Source organism: Gymnoscopelus braueri (genome assembly GCF_963280865.1).
Source record: "Gymnoscopelus braueri genome assembly, chromosome: 10".
Taxonomy (NCBI): Eukaryota; Metazoa; Chordata; class Actinopteri; order Myctophiformes; family Myctophidae; genus Gymnoscopelus; species Gymnoscopelus braueri.
In genome coordinates, this window is record NC_137611.1 from 5,143,090 (window position 1) to 5,168,081 (window position 24,992).

The following is a 24,992-nucleotide window of genomic DNA, read 5'->3' on the forward strand; positions in this document are numbered from 1 at the left end:
CAGCCTGTGGCCATGTTTTCACGGTTGTTTTGTGCCGGACCAGCTCGCAGTGGAACCTCATCTCGGCGTTGTATAGCGGAGTGAGAGGTTGGTAATGGGGCTGTTATTTTGTTTAGACCTGTTGCATTCTATTAATACGTGTCCTATTGTCTCTATTATGTGTACAGTCAGCTTGTGGAGCTGGTGGATCCTACTTCTGGTCTCTATTCGACAGTAGAGGACTTCTCTCCACCGCCTTCACCGAAAGCGGCGAGCCTCGAGTTATATTACTCCTCAGGCTCAGACTCGTCGTCGTCGTCGGAGGAAGACTCAGAGACAGAAGAAGAACATGAATACCAAGCATACGGCATCAGGCCGTACATGTTCGAGCCCCTGGCCCTCCATGCACAGAACCACAGAGGTGAAGCAGCAGCAGGGGGCGCTGCAGGAGCAGCGCTACCTTACCAACCTCGCCCACGACAGCAACACGATGTGTCTCAATGGTAACGTTCCATTATAATTGAGCTATTATATAAGTATTGCATTGAGTAGAATAGTAGATAACACCACAGTTCATCTAAATCAGTGGTTCTCAAAGTGGGGTCCAGGGAGGGACCCTCAGGGTTCCTTGGGGAGGTTCCAAATGTACCCTTACAGGTCTGTAACTCTGGGAGCGTACTAAATGGAACCATTTGTACGCTCTCAGAGTTATGGGGGAACTAGCCTGCCCTATCGATGGTCTTGAAGGGTTGATCCAAACCCAGGCGGTTGGATTCCAGCGCCGCTTCCTATTGCTTCACCAATCTATGTCCCCGCCTCCCCCCCCCCCGGCCTGTGCACGGAGCACGCTGACGTCAACAAATTTAGAGCGACGCCCCTCGGCACTCTGATTGGTTAGGAGATAGCAAGGTCCTAAAACCACCGTTCCTGCAAGGTTCTCCCAGGCTTTTTTTCTTATGAAACATTTTTTTTACACAAATAGTCTCTTCTGGGGGTCCCTGGCACAAAACATTTTCAGATGGGGGTCCGCGGCCAAATGTATATCAATTTAGGGGTCCTTGGTATGTAAAAAGTTGAAAACCACTGCTCTAGCGAGTTGAACGCACGACTGGCACTAATCATGTACATACATGTTAGGTCAAGGTAGAACTTGACTTGTCCACATTGGTTGTGCATGTGACATGCATTTTAATACCGTAATTTCCGGACTATAAGCCGCTACTTTTTTTCCCCATGCTTTGAACCCTGCGGCCTATACAACGGTGCGGCTAATCTATGGATTTTTACAGCTAACGGCCACTAGGGGACCTTCTAAATCTATGGATTTTACACCTGTGGCTTATAGTCCATTGCGGCTTGTATATGTACACATTTATTTTTTTTCCCTAAATTTGGCTGGTGTGGCTTATATTCAGGTGCGCTTTATAGTCCGGAAATTACGGTACTTACTTTCTGCCCTGATTGTTAGGCTCTAGTTGTGAAGTTATTTGCAGTATTCATTCACACTAATCAGTGCAAACCCTCACATTATGCTTATATCTGCTTATCATTCAGGTGTAACTGTGGCTGCTGTCATAACATGGATGAACCGGTCGCAAGGGTGTGCTGTAAGGACATTGTCAAGGTCAGTAGTATTACAGCAGAATGACTGTCAGTCTGTCAACAGCATAAATATAGATTATGGTGGTACAATCCACTGTTTAGACTCAAGGTCATTACACACCGGTGATTATGCGAATATACGCAAAATTCGGACTCGGTCCGAATAAATAAAAGACGCTTTTTCGCTCTGTGAAACTGATGTGGAAGCTTGCATTGGAGAACATTAGAATGTTTCAATGGATACAGGTGAAAGGGCCTTTTTGTGTGGAGTTTGCATGTTCTCCCCGTGTGTCCCCTAGGGTAGATACACTCACAAAAACATGCAGTAGTCCTGGTCTCTATTCACCTGTTTCCTAGGCTGTGTGTTTTCCACTTCCTGTCGATTTCATTGGATATCATTGGTCATCTGACCAGTTTCATTGGATTTCATTGGATCAAATCGACAGGAAGTGGAAAACACACAGCCTAGGAAACAGGTGAATACTGCCTCCCCCTGGTCAGCCTGATGGAGGGGAAAGGAACTGGTTGGAATAACGTGTTCCTTCCACGCGCTACGTCCAACCGGGGAAACTCCCCCCCCCCCCCCCCCCCCCCTGTCAGGTGAAGAAGGCTTGTTAGCTCTCATGCTAAGGAGGCATGAGCTCGGCTCTGGGCTCTCCCTAGGCTGGCAGAGGGAGTGTAGCGCCCAGGATTACTTAGACAATTGGCACTGGGTGAAAAAAATGGGGTTGAAAAATCGTGGGATAATATAAATATATTTTTTTGAATGTATACAGGTAAAGATAGGCAATAATACTATTGCACGGGCAAAACACAATCAACCCAGAACAATGTAAAAAGTAGATATGTGCTGAACGTTCAGCATCGTTGCAGGTTATTTATTTTTTTTCTCTCTTGTGCAGAAAAATGTGCAGACTCACCAGAACCAGAGGCTTCGTGCATCACCCTACACCCTGGCTTCTATGCAGTGTGCCTGAGCCCATGGCTTCAGCAGCACGAGCACGACAACATGGTTCAGCAGTACGGCCCCTTTGATCAGAACTTCACAGATGAGGAGTGAGTATGAATAACAATTATGTTTCTGTAGCCGTTGTCGTCCATTTCCTCTTGGTATCAAATCAATGATTGTCAATCCATTTCACCTTTTATGATGTCATCAAAATACAAAGTTCTGTCCCAATTCAAGGTCTTCATTATTGTCTTACATTGCTCTTATTTACTTTGATTGATCGATTTGAATATTTTATGAGGCAAAAATGTAAAACAGCACAGTTACATTTAAAATACTTTGTCTAAAACAGGGGTCTTCAACATTTTTCAGGTCAAGGACCCCCTAGCTGAGAGAGAGATGAAGCAGGGACCCCCCACTATATTGTATAAAATCGTGTTGCAGATCCAACTTTTTCTTTTACTTGGTCTACCGTTTTTTCCTCTACAGTACCAAACCTCTTTACCAAAAAAAATTGTGAGCTTGTAGATCGGCTATTTTTGGCTAAAGTTCTCCTCAGAAAAGGGATGCTAGGGTTCAAGTGGTTAATGCAAAATAAAGAAAAAATAATATCACACAAAGATTTGGCGGCCCCCCCCCCTGTAGTAACTCTGAGGACCCCCTAGGGGTCCCGGACCCCCTGTTGAAGACCCCTGGTCTAAAAGGTCCGTTCAAAAAAGTATTTGCGGTCTTGTTTCCAATGAGGTCCTTGGTATTGAATTCATAGTCATATATATATATAGTGGCACTACAGTTCAAATATCAACACAAAAATACAGAAAAAGAGAACACTATGTACAAACAAAAAGCAGAAAAAATAATAATAATGCTGAATGTACAAAAAAAGGGCGCGGGGGGGGGGGGTCGTCTGTCTAACGCATACATGGGCAACTGGCGGCCCGGGGGCCACATGCGGCCCCCACCTGCACTTAATGCGGCCCACAGGTTAATATCGGATATATTCAGCTGTTACAATACCAAACATGACCCGCTTTAATTACTTCTATATTCTATATTAGTAGCTTAATGACTAGAATAAAAATTCTATTGTCTTTTTTTATGTCCAATGTATTTGTATTTAAGTTCAAAAAGTTAACTTAAGTGTAACTAAATGCATTTGAAATCAAATTAAAATGTAACTTTTCAGGATTCCAAAATAGCAAAAGAAAATCAGGATTCCAATTCAAAAGTAGCAAAAATAGCAGATCTACAAGCTCAAAACGCGTCGCATCGCGACGCGTTTTGAGCTTGTAGATCTGCTATTTTTGCTACTTTTGTGTGACATGGCGAAGTACGGCATTCAGTTCCGAAAAAAGTTAAAATACAGAGATAAGAGGTGTCTGCCCAACAGTATATGCAACGTGGCCCTCTGGAGTGAGTGTGGAAATACAGTGGCCCTCTCCATCATCAAAGTTGCATCACCCCTGGTCTAACGGCAAAATAGTACTACCTCCTTTTTTTGGCCTCCTGAAAGGTGAATTTTCAGGGCTTATGTTGCTATGTCAGTGGTTTTCAAACTTTTTCATGTCAAGGACCCCAAAATGATATATATTTGGCCGCGGACCCTCATCTCAAAATATTTAGTTCCAGGGACCCCCAGAAGCAAAGATTTGAGTTATAAATGTTCGCTTTAAGAATATATATATTCAAAGATTAGCAAAAGATTTACAAGCGAGTGCCGCGCTACGAGCTTGTAGATCTGCTATTTTTTTTAGCTCAAATCAAAAAATTACACAGATGCGTTCCAGCCAGGTCTTAAAGGCTTAATAAAACTTTCGGGCAAGTGCATTCTGTCTTCATACAATATTATAGGCTATTTATGAAGAACAATGTTACCTTTTTACAACTAGCAGTTGTACTCATTCTGTTGCCACTCTGACTGTTGACTGTTGCCACTCTGCAGCTATCGATTGGATTTCACATGAATTTGTTCTACATGCGTCAATTTCACCATCATTTTATAATGGAAAATCTCCTTTTCGGGCAAGTGGGCATGACCTTTGGGCAATTAGAACATGACCTGTAGTACAGGTACAGGTTACGACAATACGATATTGTCACAATATCGATAGAGGTATTTGTTATTGCCCAGACCCATTTGAAATAACATTTTATTTTACTGTCATGCCACCTAGTGGCCCACCCCTCATGGGATTATATGACAAATGTTCAGCAATCCTATCAACACCCCTCAACTCAAACCTAACCCTTTTAGGTTCAGGATGTAGCCTATACATGTAGCCTAATATTAAAACTGCCATTGCACATTGTAACCACAAGGTGGAAACATAGGCCTATACCACTATATTTCATTCCTCCCCACAGTTACCACCAGTGAGTGCATCAAAATGCTTTACTGGAAACATCTACAGCAAATGTTCCCCAAATGAATCTTCAATGTTCATGAAAAAAAAAAGTACAGTGAGTTGACCTGGATGTATTTTGAATTAAGTTTGATTTTGGCAAAAATCATAGTCACAACTGTTTTGGTCTATATTGAGATCACGGTTATTTGACACTTATTTTGTAAACATCATAGATTTCTTTTTTACTGAATATAGTTCTGAAAGCCTATACGAACCCTGACGTCAGAAGGATCGTATATTGCCCTTTACAATTAGATTCTTTGTTTGTCATCATCCATCTTTTCCCACGACTGATCAATCCATCCATCTCTTTTCAGTAGTGGTGTAAAAAGTACTCCCATTTTTTACTTAAGTGATTGATTGATTGATGTACTTTATTTAGTAAGACATGAGAACAACAGTACATGGAAGTACAAATTCACAATACAAGGTCTACTAAACTGGAACTCTCATTAAGCACTGAGCTTGTTTAAGATGAGAACCCCATGCACACACATCATGATGAAATATAAGACAGATATACACACTACTATACAGAATGTCATACAATCAGCTTTCAGGTTACTGGTATGAAGAGTGAAAAAAATTTACAAGAGAAGAAATAAGGGGGGGGGGGGGTAGGTTAAGCCATTTTCGAATTGCAGCCTCCTGAAGGTGTATCTTTAGGGCAGTTTTGAAAGTGAGTAGGGTTTTACACTCCTTTACTCCTTTTGGTAGGGCATTCCACATTTTTGATGAATAGCAGGAGAACGAGTTCATTCCCTTTGTTGAGCCAAATCTGGGTTGAACATGATTCGTGGAGCTGCCTCTGGTGTTATGATCGTGGACTTCATTAACATTTTGGAAGTATTTTGACAAATACAGGGGGATCCCAATGTTCTTGAAGACCAGGCCCATAGCAAGTTGCTGTACTCTGTCCTCAACCCTAAGCCATCCAATCCTAGCAAAATGAGCAGGGGTTAGATGGGTTTTGGGATTGAGGCCAAGAAGTAGCCTTACTAGTTTGTTTTGGGATGTTTGGAGCCTTGTTTTTAAGGCCTTGGAGGTGTTGTGATACCATGAAGTGCATGCATAATCATAATAACCTTGTATGAGGGCCCCTGCAAGAATCCTACAAAAGTACAAAAGTATTGGCATCAAAATGTACTTTAAGTACCAAAAGTAAAAGTACTAATTATGCAGAATGTCCCATTTCAAGTTTTCAAATGTATAAAATTATTTTGAAAATAGCAGATCTACGCTCACAATGTGTCGCATCGCGATGCATTGTGAGCTTGTAGGCTATTTTCAAATGGCCCAAATATATATAGGGCTGAAGTGGTTAATGTATGTTTTGTAATAATAATCAAAATCTACAAAGTAACTAGTAACTAAAGTACAGTATTTGCCTCTGAGATGTAGTGGAGTACAAGTAAAAGTTTTGGAAATTGTAAATACTCAAGTAAAGTACAAATACCTCAAAATTGAACTTAAGTACAGTACTTGAGTAAATGTACTTAGTTTACTTTACACCGTTGCTCTTTTCAGCGGTTGCTTAAGTAAATCTACTCTACTTAGTTACTTTCCACCACTGAATCCAGCCATCTCTTTTCAGTGGTTCATTGGGTGTGTGACTGTGACTCATCTATTAGGTTTATTAACCCTGGCATACAGGTCAGAGGTCATGGTCGTGGTGTCTCTGGTCTGGGTGGTGACAGTAGGTACAGAGGGAGTCGATGGAGAAGAAACTTCAAGTCCAGGGTCCGAGTTCTGGCCATTAACAGGTCCTGGATTCCCCATTGCTGGAAACTATAGAGCAAAAACACATCCTTTGACTTTCTTTCATAAAGTTTACCGTCACTCAAACCCCCCTCCCCGCCCCCCGCCTTTTTTATATACAGTGTATTAAAGAGATAGTTCACCCCCCCCCCCCCCAAAAAAAATATATTTTTTTCCCACATTCCTAAGCCGATGATATGATGACCAGCGGACCGGTAGGCAGTGGTTCCGGTAGGAGATACAAAGGAGACTCTTTGTGTGTCTTACCGGAACCGCTGCCGGTCATCAAATTATTGGCTTAGGAATGAGACAAAAACAAAACAATATCCGTGAAGTCTCCATGGGGTGACTAATCGATAGAAAAAAAGTCATTTTCGGGGTGAACTATCCCTTTAATCTGTGTACTGCAACTAACTTTTCTTCAACAAAAACAGTATTTAAATGCTTAGAAAGTTTTTTTCCCAGTGCAACTGGCGAAGCTCAGGCAGTGATGATTAAAAAGTGATTTTAAAAGAGTCTTACCTGAAGGGAACCATATATTGGATTTGTCATGTCAATTCGTACATTCCCTGAAAAAAATAAAATTGGTGCCAGTCAATTATGAATATGATGCCCACTTTCTTTAATTTATTCACCCTCTTACAATAAGCCTTAATTTAGTGTTTTCAAACTATGCTAGAAAAAAAACTATGCCTTCATGTTGCTGCATTCACTTGCTACAGTATAGGCTACCTGTTCATCATGCCTTGAAGAATGGTGAAAAGTACATGCTGGAACTTACATTTTTTATAAATGCAGACAGCGATGAGAGCAGCTCCACATATGCCAGCCAGTGCAGCCACGCATCCCACAATAACGTATGGCAGTATTGACCTACGACCTGTGAACACACACAAGAGCCAGATATGACAAAATGTTTTTGATTCTTGATTTGACACATTTTCTGGCAAAAGATATTAGTAAAATGACCTCTCCCTCTGTGTGTGTGTGTGTGTGTGTGTGGGGGGGGGGGGCACAACAACAGCAATGGCAGCGGCAACATTGGACTGAGCTGAGACTGCATGGGAAGGCCGCATGTCTCCCTGCTAGGGCATTCACAACTAATAACTCATTTGACCCAGTGGTAGTCGACTAGTCGACTAGTCGAAATTTACATTAAAAAAAAAAGAAAAACATTATTTATTTATTTTTAGGGGGGGGCATTGTTTTAATGCCATCCTACTACTATATTACTATTATTATTATTATCCTCCTGCCCTTGTTTTTATGGCGTTTTAAGGGAAGCGCTTCTGGCACAGCAGCACAGCACCACAGCAGCGTCTCCAAGGATCCCCATTGCCCAATAATAGGCTTTTATTGGGCATACTTTTGACCCCCTTTTGATAAAAAATAAAGTCAGGAGGATAATAATAATAGTAAGATGGGCCATTACTATGGCATTAAAAAAAATAAAAAAATCAACTATTCGACTAGTACCAACAAGGTCGACTAGTGGTTAATCTGGTTATACTAGTCGACTAGTCGACTAGTCGGTGAAAGCCCTACTCCCTGCTGCAGACCATTCTGTCTCTCACTCTGTGTTCAGAAATGTTGCCTTAAAGCTTAGACGAGTGTATTGTTGTCTTTACTCTGAAAGAGAGGTTGCAGGTTTTACCATCTAAACTTAACCTCTCCATCTGGTTTCCAGGCAACCATACTCCTCACTGTATACATCATGAAAACCATGTCCCACGTCTTAAATGGGTGCCATGTATAGGCTACAGGGGACTCTACATAAGTAGGCATGACAGAATAGTGGATTTGATGTCAAAAGATACCTCTTCTATTTTCAGGTCCTCCATCATGCTGTATAAGCATTCTACTGTGAAGCCGAGCATGTTTAGCCTGTGTAAACGTATGTAAACGTATGTTTTCTCATGCCAATAAAGCCCTTTGAATTGAGTAAGTCCCTGTGACATACTAGCATCATGTCCAGGGTGTGTACTGTGTACTTGTCTGTGGTGGAAATAAGTACATGTACTCAAGTACTGTACTTAAGTACAATTTTGAGGTATTTGCACTTGAGTATTTCCAATTTCCAATACTTTTACTTCTACTCCACTGCATCTCAGAGGCAAATATTGTACTTTTACTACACTACAATTACTTGAAAACTTTAGTTACTAGTTACTTTATAGATTTTGATTATTATTACAAAACATACATTAACCACTTCAGCCCTAAATACATTTGGGCCATTTGGTCCGATCTACAAGCTCACAATGTGTCGGGATGCAACGCATTGTGAGCTTGTAGATCTGCTATTTTCAAAGGATTTTCTTTTACGTTGTATACAGTTGAAAACGTGGGACATTCTGCATCATGAGTACTTTCTACTTTTGGTACTTTTAAGTACATTTTGATACCAATACTTTTGTGCTTTTACTCAAGTAAATTTTGAATTCCGGACTATTTCTACATTCCGGCATATTTGCTGCCAGCCTCAGAATAATGGCCGGTGCTCTTGTTTTGAACGTATTACTTACAAAATGTAGTAATTATTTTAAAGTGAAACATGTTTCACCTGAATCCAGCTGACACATCAGAGGCGTAATCTGCATGGTGTCGACGCTCCTGCTGACCTGGTTGCTATGGTTACAGACGACGACTGACCCCTCAGACATGTAGACAGAGAGGTGACCGGTGGAGGTCGGGACCTCTGAACTCTCCCCTCCTCCCTGCTGAGAGCAGTGATGGTTGTTGTCACATGTAAAAGTGTTTGTGACAGAGGAGTTCTGGCTGCTGCAGGTCACTGTCAGGTTACAGGAACCATTGCTGGACAACACTGGGACCACGGCCAGATGGACTGGAGACACTGCATCTGAAAATGAAGTAGGGTAGTGGACATGAAAAGGTTTGAGGGGCGCCCATAGCTGAGTGGTTAGTGAGCCCGCCTAGGGAGCCAGAGGCCCTGGTTGCCCCAGGTACGATTCCAGGCCACACCAGCATATGTGTCGATGAAATGAAATTTGTCCCTGAGCAAGACTCTTAACCCCTAATTGCTCACAGGCCCTCATTGGAAACAAGCCTGCAAGGACTTTCATGAACGTCCTGTTAAAAGGAATTATCCTTATCCTTTGAGGACCACTGACATAGACACATGTTTTTTCAGAAAACTGTTAGGATTTAGAAGACATTTATTGAATCCCCAGAGGCAAAGATTTGAGTTACAAATGTTCGCTTTAAAAAAACATATATTCAAAGATTTGCACAAATTTTCAAGTAAAAAAAACAAAAACAGATCTACAAAGCTTGTAGCACGGCACTCGATGCAGCGCTATGAGCTTGTATATCTGCTATCTTTTTAAAGGCCAAAGAAATCAAAAAAATGAACAGATGCGTTCCCGGTCTTAATGGGTTGAGGAACATTAGAAACATGAACCTACCTTGAACGATCACATTGTACTGAGAAACAGTGATATCTTCGTCTTTAGACGCTATTGCTTGGTAAAGTCCACTGTCTTGATGCTGTAGATTCTTCAATAGCAAAGAATAATTTTCCAAAGAAAAATCAACTCTTCCTCCTTGGTAGTTTGGATGTATTTTTAAAGTTTTTTCATCACTGAAATTGTATTTTACAATGTTCTTGGCGTTGAATTGCCACTTAAGTTCTTCAGGGTCTTGTTGTATCAGGTCAGGTCTCTGGATGTGTAGATGAACATCCTCTCCCTTCAGAACGTGCTCTTGCTTCACATCACTGGACACCACTGGAAATTAATTATTACACATTGTTATTTTTTACATGTTGATGAATTGAATACATAGGACCCCAATGGAAACAAGACCACAAGGACTTTTTCGGTGTTATCCTTTTAGACCCAAGTGTTTGACTGTACTCGTGCTGTTTTGCATTTTTGGCTAATAAAATATTCAATCAATCAATCAACACAACATCAAAATAATAGCAATGATATAATAAACAATGTACAAGATATAAATAAACTAATTGCCAATCTCCCAAGTCCCAACTATTAGAATTTCAGCTGAGGAAAAATAAGCCATGTTTCAATTAGGCTTCATGGTTATGTCTACACTTCAACTATAGTAGGTTTCAACAACGTTAACAACCAAATATATATTATGAATATAAATATATAGATAGCAGTGGTGTAAAGTAACTAAGTACATTTACTCAAGTACTGTACTTAAGTACAAATTTGAGGTATTTCTACTTTACTTGAGTATTTCCAATTTCCGATACTATTACTTCTACTCCACTATATCTCAGAGGCAAATATTGTACCATCTCCACTACAATTATTTGAAAACTTTAGTTACTAGTTACTTTGTAGATTTGGATTATTATTACAAAACCACTTCAACCCTATATACATTTCGGCCATTTGAAAATAGCCGATCTACAAGCTCCCAATGCCTCGCATAAGATGTTTATACATTTGAAACTTGAATGGGACATTCTGCATAATGAGTACTTTTAGTATTGGTACTTTAAGTACATTTTGATGCCAATACTTTTGTACTTTTACTCAAGTACATTTTGAATTCCGGACCTTTACTTGTAACAGAGTATTTTTTTATATTGCAGTATTGATACTTTTACTTAAGCAAAAAATGGGAGTACTTTTTCCACCACTGGCTTCATAATGATAATAATAAACTTTATTTATATAGCACCTTTCATGACATAAATGCAGCTCAAAGTGCTTTACAAGGTGAAATACATAAAATAAAATAAAGCGAAAGTGCTTTACAGAAAAAGCAACACAAATCAACAACAAAGCAAAGAAAAAACATCAAAGCAGTTTCATGGTTATGTCTACACTTCAATAGTACGTTTCAACAACAACGATAACAACCAAATATATATTCTGAATATAAATAAATATATAGATAGGAGTTCATCATACCTGAAGCTATGCATATGAGGAGTCCCACGACCTTAAAAGCAGACATTCTCAACGCCATGCAAGCTGCTCTCCTCTGTGTAGCTGCTCTGTCTAGGAGACTGCATGTAGAAAGGAAGTACTATGCACTTTCTCTTCTCTTAAGTGCATGAATTGGTAGCCCACGGCGCTTTGTCCTGTTAAACCACAACTTCTGGTTGTTGCAAATTGTCTTTGTATTTGAACTAGTTTTTGCAAAAGCAGTGGTGGAAAAAGTACTCAAATGTTGTACTTAAGTAAAAGTATCAATGCTGCAATGTAGAAATAGTAAAAGTCCAGAATAAAAAAACTACTTGAGTAAAAGTATTGGTATCAAAATGTACTTAAAGTACCAAAAGTATAAGTTCTCATTATGCAGAATGTCCCTTTTCACAAGTTTTCAAAAAAAGAATCTTTTGAAAATAGCCGATCTACAAGCTCACAATGCGTCACAGCGCAACTAATTGTGTGCTTGTAGATCAGCTATTTTCAAATGGCTAAAATGTATAGGGCTGAAGTGGTTAATGTATGTTTTGTAATAATGATCAAAATCTACAAAGTAACTAGTAACTAAAGATTTCACATAATTGTAGTGGAGTAAATCTACAATATTTGCCTCTGAGATGTAGTGGAGTAGAAGTAAAAGTACTGAAAATTGGAAATACTCCAGTAAAGTAAAAAATACCTTAAGTACAGTACTTGAGTACATGTACTTAGTTACTTTACACCGCTGATTATAACCAATCCTTAAACCAATAGGTCTTACTTCTGGTTGTAAGGGATTTTGATAGACCTTAATGACAGAATGTTCTGGAACTGCCCGCGGCAAATGCCCGCGGTTATTTCTTATCTTGGTTATTTATCTTATGTTTATAGATCACAGACGGTTTATTTTTGTGTCTTGTTTTTAGTTTTTGTTTTTAATATTAAATAAATCAATCTAGGTAATGTAAACGGTGACAGTGGCGGAGCGTCCGGGTAGGCCAGGTAGGCGGCCGCCTACGGACCCGGGACTCCGGGGGCCCGGGCCGTCAGATCACATGGACCTATATTTTATTAGAATTAGACACACTTTGCGTGCTCAGCCTCTCCACCTCTCCACCTCTCAGCAACTTTCCCAGAGATTCACCAGCTTACATGGAACTGCAAATATATTTGAGGCACCCCAATACACTGTTGGAAGCTCACCCTAACCCTAAAACCGAAATAAAGTAACACAAAAACAAACACAATCCGCCCAAAACCAGCCTGATCAGTGTGCCGTGCCTACCGGCCCGGCTTTCAGTTGTTCCGCCACTGAACGGTGAGGTACTTGCATAAGCCCCCCAGGGTTTCTTACCTCACGGGCACAACAACTAATACTGTAAATTTAGCCATTATGTTATGCTTATATATAACTGTTGTGCAAATCAAATAAATCAAATTACAGGTTACAGGTTAGATACAGGTAAGACAGTAGATAAAGGTAAGACAGTATAATAATTGCCACAAATTAGAAATCTTTGCAAAGGAAACATTTGTAAAAAAAAATCTGATCCAGGGGCGTTGGACAGTGGCGACTGAAGCAATCATGAACAAAGTATTTCATGAACAAAAATCCAGCACATTGCTGTTGCTCAGCAGCATCAGCTTTTATTCAAATTGACAGATATTTTGGTCCCTCTGGACCTTCATCAGTATGTTGTTCATAAATTAGAAAGGAAATACTAAAAATACAATAAAATTCCCCATCAATAAACTCCAGACAGTCAGGTAACAGGAACCGGGGCTGGAGGACACTGGGGGCCTTGCCAGGCTTAAGGCTGCTGGCTCTGCTGGGGTCACTGCATCTGGAACAAACATCAAGGTTTTTAATTAACATTTTAAACCTTTATACTTCTTTGAACTTGGCCTCCTCCAGTCTTTCCACAACACCAAAGCTCTTAGCAAAAAAGAGCTGATCTACAAGCTTGTACATGTAGATGTAGGTTACTATTTTTTACTAGGGTTTGTGTGACCTGTTTTGAGGGCAGTGTAATGTAATGTTTATCAGCAATCTAAAAGTGAAGAAAAGGCTGCACACTGCACACAGCCACATACAGGATAATTTAACCCATTAAAACCGAGAACGCATCTGTTTAACCACTTTAACCATTATTTTATACTTTGGCTATTCAAAAATAGCAGATATACAAGCTCATATCAGCTATTTTTGAATAGCCAAAGAAATCAAAAAATGACACAGATCCGTTCCCGGTCTGAATGGGTTAATGATAACCAACTTTTGACCTGGAATGGTCTTCATGAGGGATTGAATGTTTAGAAGCAATTGATGGGTTCACACAGCACTGATGTTTATTGCATTTCTATTTTATTTCCAGTGTATTCAGTACACACACTGACACAACAGTGGTACCAGTACAGCTGGTTGCTAATGGACTAATACATATTACTGTAGCTTAACCCACCACAACAACACTGGCATTTTATATTTCCATTTTATTTGGAGGTATTTGGCCTCTGTGTCCTAACCAGCTGACACGTGGTTCTCCAAATGGGGAAAAGGAACTCATGCTGCAACATTCTATTTTATTTATTTTGAAATTTCGCTAGAGGATAAGCCCCTTGCCATTGAGATGGGGCTTATGGGGGGGGCAAACGTTCTTTTACATTTCTCTTCATTCTCTCTATTTTCTCTTATGTTTTAGTGAAGAGGGAAAAAAGAGAAGCTAACCCCAGATGCACCAAACCGTCTTAACATACAAATCTGTTCTCACCCACGTGCTGAATGATTTTCTCGATCACTAATGTTAAGAATGTGATTTATATAGCACATAGAATAGGTTTAGTTATTACCTTACTTTTTTCTAAAAGCTTCTAAAATAGACATTTTAAGTGTACTTGTATTGGGAAATATTTTCATAACTATTATACAATTTGATTGTGTCAAAGTAGAGGCAATTTTGTTGCTTAAGCATAAACGTCCCTGTTTTTGATAAATTAGGGAACCTACCTTCAACTGTCACATTGTACTGTGCAACAAGTACGTCTTCTGATCCTATTTCTGCTATTGCTTGGTAAAGTCCACTGTCACTTTTTTGTAGATTCTTCAACAGCAAAGAATAATTGTCAAAAAAAACAACCCTTCCGCCTTGGTAATTTGGATGGATTCTTTTCTTTTTGTCTCTGAAAGTGTATTTTACAATGTTCATGTCGTGGAATTTCCACCGAAGGTCTTCAGGGTCTTGCATCCGGTCAGGTTTCTGGATGTGTAGACACACATCCTTTCCCTCCAGAACACGCTCTTGCTTCACATCACTGGAAACCACTGGAAATCACAAAATATTATCAGCATTATACACAAAATGTTATACTATAAAGTATAAAACAAAATGTTATACTCTAAAGGGTAAAACAAAATGTTATAGCCTACTATAAAGTATAAAACAAAATGTTATACTATAAAGTGTAAGATAAAATGGGAAAAAAGGAGAGAAAAAAGGTATCTAAGTATTTACAATATAGCAACAAGTTTCGTATTTCCAATTCACTACAATTATTTGAAAACTTTAGTTACTAGTTACTTTGTAGATTTTGATTATTATTACAAAACATACATAACCACTTAAGCCCTATTATAGGGCTGAAGTAAAAAAAAAACACAAAAAAGTATAGAGGTATAAAATAATATGTATATAGGCTATATACATTTCGGCCATTATTGAAAATAGCAGATCTACAAGCTCACAATGCGTTGCGATGCAACGGGACGCAGCATAACCCCACGTTTGAAACTACTTTCGCCTGCTAGTAGTGATACTAAGTTTTTAAAAAATCATACTTTTTCCACCACTGCTAATAAAGTATTCAATCAACCAAAAAAAAAGCATATCCATCCGTGCAGTTTTTGGCCTACATGAGGTTTAGACATAAGGTGCATGAGCAGCTGATATAAACTGTTCATGACATACAGTATAAGTGTGTCAAGTTCAACCACATATTGTCCACAAAAGGTCACTTTTAGGTCCATGAGGAAAAGCAAAAGTCCAAGACCAGTGATGTGTATTATAGCTGAAGTTTAGACGCATTCATATGATTTTGAGGTTTATTTTACCTGAAGAAGCTGCCATGATGCAGATGAAGAGTCCCACATGAAATGCAGACATGCTCTCTGTAGAAATCTGCATGTAAAAACAAAACAAAACAATTATGTACTATTTTAGTATTAGTTGGCTACACAGCTTCCACTCTGCTCTGTGACCACATCCTGTTTTCTACTTCTCTGCTCTGCAGACTGTCAAGGTCAAGTGGTGGAAAAAGTACTCATATTATTTACTTAAGTAAAAGTATCAATACTGCAATGTAGAAATACTCTGTTACAAGTAAAAGTCCGGAATTCACAATCTACTTGAGTAAAAGTACAAAAGTATTTGCATATATACTTAAGTACTGAAAGTAAAAGTACTCATTCTGCAGAATGTCCCATTTCACAAGTTTCCGAATGCATAAATATGCTTTCAAAATAGCAGATCTAAAAGTTTCTAAATTGTTAATTTGATCAACGTTTGCCTGCCATCTCTCCTAATGGTAGGCTATCAACAATGTAATTGTGGACAAAATCGATAACAAAATATTCTACGTTTTGGGTCTGAGAGGCTAAATATCATCAAATGGTGGTCCGTGGTTCAAATAATATCTCGGCCCAATAAGTAATGGACCGAGATATAAAAAGGTTGAAAACCACTGCTTTAGCCCCCCTGCCGCCCCCTGGCTGATGAGATGCCCCCTAGGCCAGTGGTTCTCAACCTTTTCAGGCCACAACCCCCCCAAAATAATCCTATGTGAACTGGGGACCAAAATCACGTGACGACCCCCCTGGGGATCCCGACCCACAGCCCTAGGCCAGGGGTCTTCAAGAGGGGGTCCGGGACCCCTACGGGGTCCTCAGCGTTACTACAGGGGGGGGGGGGGGCACCAAATCTTTATGTGATAGGATATTCCCCCTTTTTTTTTTTACATTAACCACTTGAACCAGAGCATCCTTTTTCTGAGGGGAACTTAATAATTTTAGCAAGATGTTTGGACCATCGGTGAAAAAATGTACTACCAATGGCCCGGATTCATAACGACGGTCGTAAATATGGGGTAAATAAAGTTCGTAAAGGAGGTCGTATTTTTGGTACTCACAAACGGACGTGCAATTCATAAAGGGGTTCGTATATCACAGAGACGTGCGTATGACCAGTGCTATGACCAGGTGTGATGATTACTCTGGAAGGCTGCATCCAACAGCATCCAACTTCAACGTCACCGTGCTGAACCGTGCTAAACAGTGTTGCCATGTCCGCTTATTATAAGCGAATTTGGGCTTATTTTTCTGTAAAGTTGCTTGTAAATATTGGTAGCTGTGGGGTGCGTTTTTTTGGGCTTGTTTCTAAAGTGTAGTTGGTTATTTGGGCTTGCTTCACAATTGTTCAATTGTTTTAACCGGTGGTTCTCAAACATTTTTATGTCATGGACCCCCAAGTTAATATGTAGGCCAATTTATCCCTGTAAGCCCCATCTGAAAATGTTTTGTGCCAGCTGGAGGCAGATTTGTGTTGTTAGAATGTTTATAAAATCTTTCAAATATTGCACATTTTATTACAAGATTTTTTTTATATAGCAGATCTACAAGCTCACAACGGTTTAATTAAAGTGCTTATAATGGCCTAAGTGCCAGTTGCTTCTTTTGGGCTTGTTTTCCTAGACCTGGTTGCTTATTTCTCTCACAACATCTGGCAACGCTGATGAAAGTTTGAAGTTCAACTCCGCCTCGTCTAAAGATAACAGATGCGGCGTCATATCGCCTTGACAACTTACTGTTCTGTCTGGAAGCGGATCACGTAATAAATGCTCATGTGTAATGAGAATAAAGAAGTTTACAAGGTTTAACCCCATTACCAAATAAAAGGCTAATAAAACGTGGAAAGGACATATATAAGCCTTTTCTAATGAACATTGCGCACCTTTACCAAGGTAAAAAGATGATGAAATCCAGCATACAAGCTGCTATCCGATTATGGACCAGAGCTTATTGATTACTTATTGATTAAATTAGTTAAATTTTGATTAATATATCACTGTCCTACATCGGAATGGGGAATATTAGATCTTCTGGACACAGCTTTCATCCACTATTAGTTTCCTCATCAGATGGTAATATTTATTAGGCTGTTGTATGATTAGAGTTATAAGAACTAAAATATGCATAACCCTTTATAACACTCAACCAATTGCCCATAGACACATGTTCTTAAATAATGACTGTTATCATTGCACAATACTATGCGCAACACTTTTAATCAAGCCCTTAATTAACAGTCATTATTTAACTGAAATATAATGCTAGTGAGCAGAGTGTTTTTGAGTGTTTGAGTGTTTTTGAGAATTTCTCTTACTTCATCCAGCCTTCTATATTAAACTCATGTTAACTGATGAGTGAGCAGACACGTGCTATTATATGGGCACATTTCCTAATAATGATGACTCAACCAGGCCACACTTCCACTTCTTGAGGTTCCAATTCCCTACTGGAACTTCCCTGGGGAAGTTCCAGTAACTGCTGTCAACAACATTGAAGTGTCATCTTAGGTCATTGATTGAACGGTTTCCCAAGTTAACTAGTGGTCCATGGACCACTAGTGGTTCATGACATGATTACGGGTGGTCCATGTTTGTCTCTTCTTGGCTATTTAGTCAGCCTGTGGCCATGTTTCCCATTCAACCCGGAAAACCCCCCTACGTCCGCTGCCAGTACTGCTCCCGGTTTGGCTACAATGGGAAACATGGCCACAGGCTAAATAAGCGATTTAAACGGGTAGTTTCGCTCCGGACCTAAAATATTATGCTCCGGACCAAACCTTAAACATCCGTGCAGTTTGGAATCTACCATTAGTTTTGGGATACGATGTATACAAAAGGGTAAACAGCGGAGCCTTGGCGGACGTTCCACCGATTCTGGATGACAAAGACATAGAGCCTCATCTCGGAGCTGTATAGCGGAGTGAGAGGTTCTTAATGGAGCTATGTAACAGAGAGAGCAGGGACGTGCTGGCCACTGGGAAATTCGGGAAAATTCCAGAACGGCCGCGCCATTTACGGCGCGGCCGCAAAACTTTTTTTTTGCTCCCGTTTTAGGATTATTACGTTAATTTCCGCGTCGCGCGGCCCAATTATTAGTTACGTTACTGTTGGGCTGGGACGTTTTTCAGCAGTGGCGTAATTTACATAGGGTTGCTGGGTTAAAACGCACCCTCCCAGCACGCCCCTGCAGAGAACTGAGAAAAAGGAACTGAAATCTCAGCCACATGTATTTGTGTACCATACATGGAACTGGATAGAGCTGTCTCATCATTATTCTATTGTAAGTATTTGTCTCATTAGCAAGAACTGCACGTGATGGTGAAGAAAGAGAAGTTGGAAAGACACTTGCGGACAAACCACAAGTCATTTGACAAGACATTTCCAGCAGACAGAGAACTGAGAAAAATACATAAACTAAGGAAGTGAAAGATCTCATGCCTACTGAAACTGTTGGGGCACAAAGGGGGCCCTTCTGTTCTAACCTTCTTGAATTAGCACTCACTCACGACAAATGTGTTTCGTTGTGAGCTTGTAGATCGTTTTTATTTTTTCCCAAAAATATATACACACACACACACACACACACACACACACACACACATATATATATATATATATATATATATATATATATATATATATATATATATATATATATATATATATATATATATATATATATATATATATATATATATATATATATATATTATATAAATATATATATATATAAATATATATATATATATATATATATATATATATATAATAATATATATATATATACACACACATATATATATATATATATATACACACACATATATACACACACACACACACACACACACACACACACATACTAGTCTAATAGTTTCAAAATGTGTAGCACACTGTCATAGACACTATGGCACATTACGAGTCCATTAGTTTACATTTAGCGCTAGTCATTTGGGTTTCCCGTAAAATTATTAACAAATTATTTTGTATGTCCGTGAAAAAAATCTAATATTGATAAAAAATGTCCGTCACGTGATGACCCCTGATCTCCTGCAACATGTTAATGAGCATGTTACTTTACGAGTCACCAAAGTTATTCAACCACATTTTTACATTATAATGAAGAAAATATATGGGCTATAATTTGATATATATTTTTTCAAAATAAAGAATGTGCCACGGACATAGACATGTCTTACCACGGACGTTTGTCCGTGAACGGACCAGGCGTGTACGGTGGGTTCTAACGTGGACCGGGCAAGATTCTTAATGACTCCCCCCTTCCACCCGGCCCCCCACCCACTGCGTCGCGGGCATGTATGCGCGCGCGATTTTTTTGCTTAATTAATTCATTAAATGACCATAAAACAACATTAACAACACTCTACCCATCCCTCAGTGTGTTCCATCCTCAAATGTTTTACTTAAGTAAAAGTATCAAGGGCTAGAAAACTTTTTTTTCACATTTGAAAACTTGTTACGTTTTTCAGCAGTGGCGTAATTTACATAGGGTTGCTGGATTAAAACGAGCCCCCCCCCCCCGTTGACAAAAGTGTGGGCCCGTTCGGAAAATCCCAGAGCTGAATTTTGGTCCCAGCACGCCCCTGGAGAGTAGCCTATTATTACATCGTGGTATTGTTACTTTTACTTAAATAAAACAAAATTGAGTACTTTTTCCACCACCGGCTCCTTATTGTGTCTGAGCGTGTGCTCGCAAGCAGAATCTATGCATTCATGTAGAATATCAACCCATGTAGGTTCGTAGCCCTGTAACATGTATACAAGCGTCATGTGTACCATGGCTAGTAGGTTCGCTACTCTGCCGATTTAAATGCCAAGTATATTGATTGATTGAAAATTTTATTAGGCAAAAGAATGTAAAACAACACAGTTACATTTATAATGCTTTTGTCTAAAAGGTCCGGCCAAAAAAGTCCTTGCGGACTTGTTTCCGTTGGGGTCCTTGAGTTAATTTCATAGACATATATATAGTCCATGAGCCAGACAAGATTTCATTATCGAAAGAGTGGGCAAAACCAAACCTATATTAAATTGTTCATAGGGTCAATACGAGTAAATAAATATATGATAACCTTTCCACAGGAGCAGCTTTTTCATGGTTATCACACAGTTTGTTATTTTCCCCATACGTACATGACAGGTGAAAAAAATTACAAAATGTAAAAAAGAGTTATCATAATGAAACTTCCTGAGTTGATTACTTACATGAAGACAATGATTTATCGTATTACAAGTTTTCTGAAATTGTATATTTAAATATGCAAATTAGGCATTTAGTCCATGAGCCAGAGCCCCAAAATTGAGCCAAATATTGAATATTCCCTCGTTAAAAACCTTTGACTCCAACATCTTAACAAAATGAAATAAGAATGTTGACTCTGGCTTTGTCCAATGTTCTAATGTTGATTCTGGAAAGTTATGCAAATTTGGGCATATTTTCCTAATGCCTAATTTGCATATTTAAATATACAATTTTAGAAAACTTGTAATACGATAAATCATTGTCTTCATGTAAGTAATCAACTCAGGAAGTTTCATTATGATAACTCTTTTTTTAATTTTGTCATTTTTTCACCTGTCATGTACGTATGGGGAAAATAACAAAATGTGTGATAACCATGAAAAAGCTGCTCCTGTGGAAAGGTTATCATATATTTATTTACTCGTATTGACCCTATGAACAATTTAATATAAGTTTGGTTTTGCCCACTCTTTTGATAATCATTGCTCAATTTTGGGGCTCTGGCTCATGGACTAATAGTAGCAACCAAACAGTTCAAAAATCAACATGAAAATACAGATAATACATAAAAAATACCACTATGTACAAAAAAAGCATTTAAAAAATATATGTACAAAAAAAGGGGGGGGGGGGGAGCATGGAAAAATAAAATTTATATACAAAAAAAAGCATGAGGAAATACAAAATATGTACAAAAAGAGGGGGGGGGGGGAGCATGGAAAAATAAAATTTATATACAAAAAAAAGCATGAGGAAATACAAAATATGTACAAAAAGAGGAGGGGGGGGGGGGTCGTCTGTCTACAGGGAAACATGCCAAATAGGCTATTGTAATGACACTAAAACAAGTTTATTGTCTTACCTGTGTGTGTTCCCAGGCTTTGAGAATAGTTAATACAAAGGGTTTAATATGATAGCGTCCTCAGAGAGATCCGATGTACTGACTGACTGTACACGTGTACACTAACCTTTTGAACGATGTCGCCCGCCCCGGTGATAGCCAATCAAATTCATGTCTGGAGGATTTGAACTTACCATTAACCTCGCGTCACCAGTCTTTCATTAACCAAAATCTGTAGAGGGCACTGTGGAGTAAATTAAAATAATTTCCGTCTCGCTGACATATTTTATTTTCTGCCCAAAAAGTGTATTTTACAGAGTAGGTGGGGTGCTGAGAGGCTTCCCACCTCCGAGAATAGACTTTCAACAACACAAAACAGCCTTTGCTTCGGTGAGTAGCGAAATGGTTTTGTTTATTTTCACTACTCTTGAGCGCTGGCAGGACAGTGGAATTCCTTGTACAAGCGCAGAGCGAGGGGTCTTCGAGGGCGTTAGAGCTAGAACTCACTAACGCTCTGAACCAGGGCTAGAGGATGACCAGCTGCTTATTGCGGTCTGCAGTTACCCAATCATTTACAATTGTACTTTGCGAGACTATAGAAATAGAATTAAAAAAAGGCGACGCATGGAGAGCAATATCTGCTACGGTTGGTTTCCCCGGTAAGTTTAGAATCCACGTCAATTCATTTATTAATTGTTAAAGCCAAAAGTAACAGTTAACGTTAGCATAGCATTACTGCTAACGCTAGCAAACATGTGCCTTGTATGCTATACTTGTATGTCCAGAAAAAAAGTACCTCTGTTGCAATATGTAACTTAAGCACGTCATGTCCACTACAATTATTTGAAAACTTTAGTTACTAGTTACTTTGTAGAGTTTGACTATAGTCTATTATTGCAAAACATACACGGGAGGGCTGGGTGTCCCCCGGAGGCGGGGATCCCCCGGACTGGAGCGAGTCCCAGGTCGGGGCTCCCTGGCAAATGTACTATTGGATAGTACCATCACTGATATGTCTCTGTGTACTGTGCAGTTTATGCATTTCAAGGTAGTGCAACGCACACCATGGTGACTGAAGGTCAGACTCTAGCTGTAGTATACAACCCTCGTAGACGTATTTATGATTCTGACGTTTTCAATCTACGAGAGTTGTAGGGTGCACTTCCCATAGTGACCTGGACTTTCTGCACTATGCCCCGTAGACACTCCAAACATTGTACAAAATGAAAATAAAGGTACTTACCGCCGAGCCCCAAATGTTAACTGGGTCTACGGGGTAGTAGTGTAATGTAATAATCCATATCTTTCAATAAAGAAGTGTTTTAATGTCGTCTGTGGCCGATTCTGTCGGAAGTTCCCAATGGGCGGTAGTGACGGGTAGTGACGGGGCGCATCCGGTGGAACCCGGAATTACACTAAATGTAAACAGGAAGTAAACGAGGGTGAAAAAATGGTGTTCGGCCACAGACGACATTAAAACACTTCTTCATTGAAAGATATGAATTATTACATTACACTACTACCCCGTAGACCCAGTTAACATTTGGGGCTCGGCGGTAAGCACCTTTATTTTCATTTTGTACAATGTTTGGAGTGTCTACGGGGCATAGTGCAGAAAGTCCAGGTCACTATGGGAAGTGCACCCTACAACTCTCGTAGATTGAAAACGTCAGAATCATAAATACGTCTACGAGGGTTGTATACTACAGCTAGTCAGACTCTAACCCTCCAAAGTAGGTTCATTACCATGCACTAGATTATCAGGGCAAATGCCACCTTGCAGTGTCACTAAACAATGTGAAATTGCAGCCAGAATGCAAAGTGAAATTGCCTAGATGTAATGTAATGAGGCGAGAAGTGACATTGGTGAAACAGTAAAAATGTGTTCATGGAGTAACACTTGTTGTGTGGATATCTTTGATATAACTTCACACTCCTCTCACCTTTTTAAAGATAAATGAAAAGTGTTACCACGTTTCTCTAAGAGCTGCCAACACAACGCCGACTACATCACCTCAAAAAGTGGTTTCTCATCCAGACTTGCCCTGAAATTGACTTGAATAGACTTGCCTTGAAATCCAGAAAACAGACACCATTAGTGTTTGCATAAAAACTAAAAATGTACAGACCTGTGTCTTAAGTGTTGCACAGTGCATAGACCCAAGAGCATATTGTACACAGAAAATAATATATATAAATAATATATGGGCCCTTCATGTTCTCATCTTAAACAAGCCAAGTGCTTAATGAGTCTTCCAGTTTAGTAGACCTTGTATTGTGAATTTGTACTTCCATGTACTGTGATTCTCATGTCTTACTAAATAAAAGTACATCAATCAATCAACGCATGAAGTTATGCAGGATACAGGTTGCCTTCACACACTTCTCTGCATTTTCAGGGCTGGTCCCAATCAGACGCCGGTACATCCTCCATTGGGATGACAGGATGCCGAAGGTGCTCTCTACAACCATCCTGGCCCTGGAGAGTCTGTAATTGTAGACTCTGTTCCTCCTGGAGAGGGCGGACCCAGAAGGAACGAAGAATGGGCGCATGAGGTGTGTCTGCAATGGGAAGGCCTCATCGGCTACATATACATGTATATGTAGCCGATGTGGTCACCTCAGCTACGATGTAGGACACAGTGGTGATTCCCACCTGATAGCTGTCGGCAATCGTCCCATATGAGTCCCCAGTTGCAAGGTAGCTGTTAAAAAAAGAAAAATAAATGTGTTATTGGTTGTATGAAGTAGGCCAGCCTACTACTACTCACATATTATCTAGTACCTCAATTGTAAATTAGCTCAACACATGTATTATTGGGAATATAATGTATAAGCATTGATACTTATAGATACCTAAACTTCTATTCTATCCAGTTTTTATTTTATTTTATTCAGATCTATAATCTTATAATAGATGTTGCTATAACTACTAATCTAGACATCCAAATTGATTACCAAAAAAAAAAAAATTACTATAGGCCTACCGTGTTTGCCTTTTATTAACAAATCCATACAGGCCTGCACCAGTGGTGGAAAGTAGGCATGTACATTTTTCAAAGTACTCTATTTAACTAAATTTGAGGTACTTTTGAGTATTTCCATTTCTTAATACTTTATAGGCCTACTTATATTCCACTTAATAGGCAACTATTGTACTTTTTATTCC

At 39.4% G+C, this 24,992-nt stretch overlaps 2 protein-coding genes across 3 annotated transcripts in view; one reads left to right on the forward strand and one right to left on the reverse strand.

Moving 5' to 3' along the window:
* Positions 1–24,992, forward strand: part of LOC308092840 (uncharacterized protein) — a gene marked incomplete at its 5' end in the record, with an annotated part of 33,961 nt that overhangs the window by 1,503 nt on the left and 7,466 nt on the right. Inside the window, one exon of the mRNA XM_080438939.1 lies at positions 168–425. Coding sequence (XP_080295065.1) covers positions 168–425 — 258 coding nt within the window. The remainder of the gene's footprint in view (positions 1–167; positions 426–24,992) is intronic.
* LOC308094442 (uncharacterized protein) lies at positions 6,506–21,945 on the reverse strand. Of its 2 annotated transcripts, none has more exons than XM_080441096.1 (9): positions 21,845–21,945; positions 15,709–15,775; positions 14,798–14,922; positions 11,601–13,444; positions 10,119–10,439; positions 9,257–9,553; positions 7,475–7,573; positions 7,216–7,262; positions 6,506–6,723 (listed from the first exon to the last, which is right to left on the reverse strand). In XM_080441096.1, exons 4-9 carry the CDS (start codon positions 11,656–11,658, stop codon positions 6,556–6,558), a joined length of 990 nt encoding a protein of 329 aa, XP_080297222.1. In that variant the 5' UTR covers positions 11,659–13,444; positions 14,798–14,922; positions 15,709–15,775; positions 21,845–21,945; the 3' UTR covers positions 6,506–6,555. The 2 variants fall into 2 exon arrangements, with proteins under 2 accessions (XP_080297222.1, XP_080297221.1); XM_080441095.1 differs by having other exon boundaries at positions 14,608–14,922.